This window comes from Pinus tabuliformis, chromosome X (genome assembly GCF_031772625.1).
Source record: "Pinus tabuliformis cultivar Carrire ecotype Pingquan chromosome X, CPIR1, whole genome shotgun sequence".
Classification (NCBI taxonomy): domain Eukaryota; kingdom Viridiplantae; phylum Streptophyta; class Pinopsida; order Pinales; family Pinaceae; genus Pinus; species Pinus tabuliformis.
The window spans coordinates 1,681,926,084-1,681,929,819 of record NC_142308.1 but is presented as its reverse complement, the minus strand read 5'-3'; the positions used below and the strand labels follow the sequence as shown (position 1 = coordinate 1,681,929,819).

The 3,736-nt window shown below is 39.4% G+C and overlaps 1 protein-coding gene across 1 annotated transcript; it reads left to right on the top strand.

Annotated features, from left to right (window-relative positions):
• Positions 1 to 310: 310 nt before the first annotated feature.
• Positions 311 to 1,511, top strand: LOC149146479 (scopoletin glucosyltransferase-like). Its single transcript, XM_089450260.1, has one exon. The coding sequence runs from the start codon at positions 766 to 768 to the stop codon at positions 1,480 to 1,482; it is 717 nt and encodes a 238-aa protein (XP_089306386.1). The 5' UTR covers positions 311 to 765; the 3' UTR covers positions 1,483 to 1,511.
• Positions 1,512 to 3,736: the final 2,225 nt, after the last annotated feature.

Genomic DNA, 3,736 nt, shown 5'->3' with positions numbered 1-3,736 from the left:
TATATACATATATGAAAGTTTCAAAGATAATATCTCAAAACCCTGAAAAATTCCTCCAAAATTTTCCGCTCTGCGAGATTTGCAGAAACGAAGGCTTCCAGCAAGACCCAGACTTTTGAAAGTGAATCGCGGAGGATGTTGTGTTGCTGTTACTCATCTGCTCAATCTCTCTTTGATTATTTCTCCATATATTAATTCTTATTGGGGTTTCGCTTTTATTGAATTGCCCGTCTGTGTTTGCTTCCTCTGATTTATTGTTTGTGAGTAGAAAGCATACACACACAATCAATGGCGTCCAGCGCAGAGAGTAGAAGGGTTACTGTGATGATGCTGCCGTCTCTGGGTGAGGGTCATCTCATCCCCTTCATGCACCTCGCCCTGAAATTGGCTGCCAAGGGCCTTACCGTTACCTTCGTTGTCACTTTTCATCACATGCCTTCTCTTGAAAGCAAAGGTGAAGGCTGCAAAGGAGAGGGGGCTGGACATCCAGTTGGTTTAAATGGAGATCCCCACAGACCAGCTGGCCGTCGGCATGGTTACCAGCAACAGCGTGCAGTGGCATAAGCTGCCCACTATACACGCCCCGCCAACGAGAGTTTGTAGGGCCCTTTCCACAGCTTCCTCCAGCGATTTCTGAGAGGAGAAATAAGCGGTACCAGTTCCGTTACCCCACCGGTCTGCCTTATCGCAGATTTCCTCCTGGGCTGGGCCTCCGCCGTCGTCCAAAAATTCGACATCCCGAGAGTGTGCTTCGACATCTGTGGAATGTTCTCAGAGTCAATCCCTCAGATCATGTGGGAAGTTCTCCCTCGCAATCTGCCGCGCACCGCTTCTTGTCGATATGTTGTTCCGGGGCTTCCCATGGAAGTTCGTCTCACCGGCCTCCAGAAGCTGCCGGAGCTGGTGGAGGCGACGGCAGAGAGTGCGAGGTGTCCGTTCTGGAAGCGACAGAGCGAAGGCAACAAACAGAGCTTGAGAACCATCGCCAATACCTTTTACGAGCTTGAGGCAGAGTTTGTGGAGCATTTTCAGAAGATTAACGGCACTCTCACGACAATTGGTCCGCTGCTCCCTCCCGAGGCGTTTAAGGACCGACCCTGCAGGATTGCCCCAGCGCTCCAGACGGGGTTCAATACGGAGGAGGAGATGTGCTTGGAATGGCTTGATGCGCAGGCTGAAGCGTCCGTGCTTTACATTTCTTTCAGCAGCGAGAATTCCATATCCATTACTCAGATGGAGGAGCTGGCTATGGGTTTGGAGGCGAATGGGTTGAAGTTCTTGTGGGTTCTGAGGAGGCCGTTGGACACCGGCTCGAAGGCGTTCTCGTCCGTCCTCGACTTTCTGCCCCAGGGATTCCACGGTCGCATGGTGGAGAAGAAGCAAGGGATTTTCATTGTGGGGTGGGCGCCACAGTTGAGCATCCCGGGCCATCCTTCCACTGGCGGCTTTCTGTCCCACTGTCGATGGAACGAAACGCAGTGATGGAGACAACGACGATGGGTTTTCCCATGATCGCGTGGCCTCTCTACGCCGAGCATGGGTTTTCCCATGATCGCGTGGCCTCTCTACGCCGAGCAGCACTTCAACTCAAAGTTTGTGGTGGATGAGATCCATAGAGCACTGGAGGCACCCCCCAGAGAATCGAAAATGATTCTCTGGCTGGTCGCGAGAGATGATGTGGAAAGAATCGTTAAAGTGTTAATGGCGCGGAGAAGAGGGCAACCAATAAAGGAAAAAGGTAACACAATTGAAGGTGGCTGCGAAAGAGGAGGATCCTCGCACAAGAATTTCGAACTCTTCTTATCAGAAATACTCTCTGCGCCGACCGGGAGGGTTCGAAGAAATGTAATATCTATTACTTCATACACATAATTTCATCATAAATTTCTGGAATTTCATCACTTTTATTTGTCCAATACTGAAAGGTTTCTATAATCGTCCATCAAGATTCTCGCTTTAAATTGGCTGCGTTCGTAAAATCAACTCGATTTTAATTTTTTTATATTTTTTAAAATAGAATCTGTGGTGGAGGTTTGGTTTTTTTATATTTTTGAAAATAGAATCTGTGTGGTGGAGTTTTGAGAGTTGCTTCAACTGGTTAAGTGTTATCCTTCAAATAATTTTGGTAAAGTTTTATTATATTAAAATATTTTTACCATTGAAAAATTACGGTTCAATTCTCACTCCGCAAAAGTGTGACTCGCTGATTAAGTCAGCGAGAAATGATGCCATTTAATAAATCTGCCCACTTGTACAGTATTCTATGACTCAGCAGAATAATTTTCTTTTAAATGGGTTTTTTGAAATTGGAAATTCAAATTTAATATTCTTAACCACGTAAACAACCTTAAAAAATGACACGTATCGGGTTACACTACAGAAATGTACATTTTATATTTTCAAACGATAGTAATTTTAATTTTTTAATTCTAAAATAATTATTATATAATTTTTAAATAATATAATTTTTTATTTAAATATTTATTTTAGGTAGGTTAAATTTGAAATACATTGGTCTGCCGCGTAAACCTCTCACCCTCATTAAGCGTTCAGCCAATTCCGGATTTTTTTTTTTAAATAATATAATTATTTATAATTAAATTTATTTTTATTTAGATTAAATCTGAAATACGTTGCTCTGCCACGTAAATCTCTCACCCTCATTAATCGTTCAGCCACTTCCGGATTTAAAATTTTAATATTCTTAGGTGGAACAATCTAAAGTTGACACGTATTGGGTTACACTAAAGACATGGATCAAAGCAATGTTCTTCTTCGAATATTCGTGGGAGGCTAATTTTTTATTTTATTTTAATTTTTATTTTCACAATATATATATATATAATTTTTTTTTTTATAATTATTTTAAATTATATATATAAATAAAATATTTTAGAGGAATCTAACCGTTTGTTTGACACATAGTACATAATTATTAATAAATTTTTGAGATTTATGACTTATCTTTTCTATAAACTAGGTCACAATTTGAGATTTGAATTTTGAACTTTTTCAAATTTTTATTTTCCACTATTTTAATCAACAATTAATCTACCTCTCAAACAAAATATATATATATATATATATAATTATATATTTTTATTTAAATTAAAATTGAAATACAATCCTCATCGATCGTTCAGGCACGTTGTGCGCCCACTGGTGCCATGTCTGCAATTTGGGGGCACGCTAATTTCGCTATTCTCATTCCATGCCCGTTGCAATTTTCACCGACGGACCTTGTAATTACTTTTTCTCCCAATAAACTTAACTGACTTTTCAATCCGTTGTGTCGCACGAAAATATTTTTAATTTTAATGAGTTATCTTAAATAAAATATTTTTATTGTCTTGCCGCGGGTGGGTATCACGTTCGATAATTTTTTTGATTTTAAATTAATTTCTATTTTACTAAAAATCAAATTGCAATGGATAAAAATAATCTTATAAAAAAAAATAAATTTTATAAAATAAATATATATATATTTTAATAGTTTTAATTTTATTTATTTTAATTTTTATTAATTAATTTGAATTCCTTTTTATTGTATCTGGGCGGGAGCTAACCAGCCATATATTGGGTATTTAATGTCCAAAGAGCAGCACGCGACTTAGCCCGATAACACGGGAGCGGGCAAATATTATTTAATGCCGAATTTGCCCGCTCCCGTGTTATCGCTTTAAGTGGCGTGCTGCTCTTTGGGCATTAAATATCCAATATATGGCTGGTTAGCTCC

Excerpts from the sequence above, each read along its gene's own strand:
- LOC149146479 (XM_089450260.1), top strand. The coding sequence starts at position 766 with ATGTTCTCAGAGTCAATCCCTCAGATCATGTGGGAAGTTCTCCCTCGC.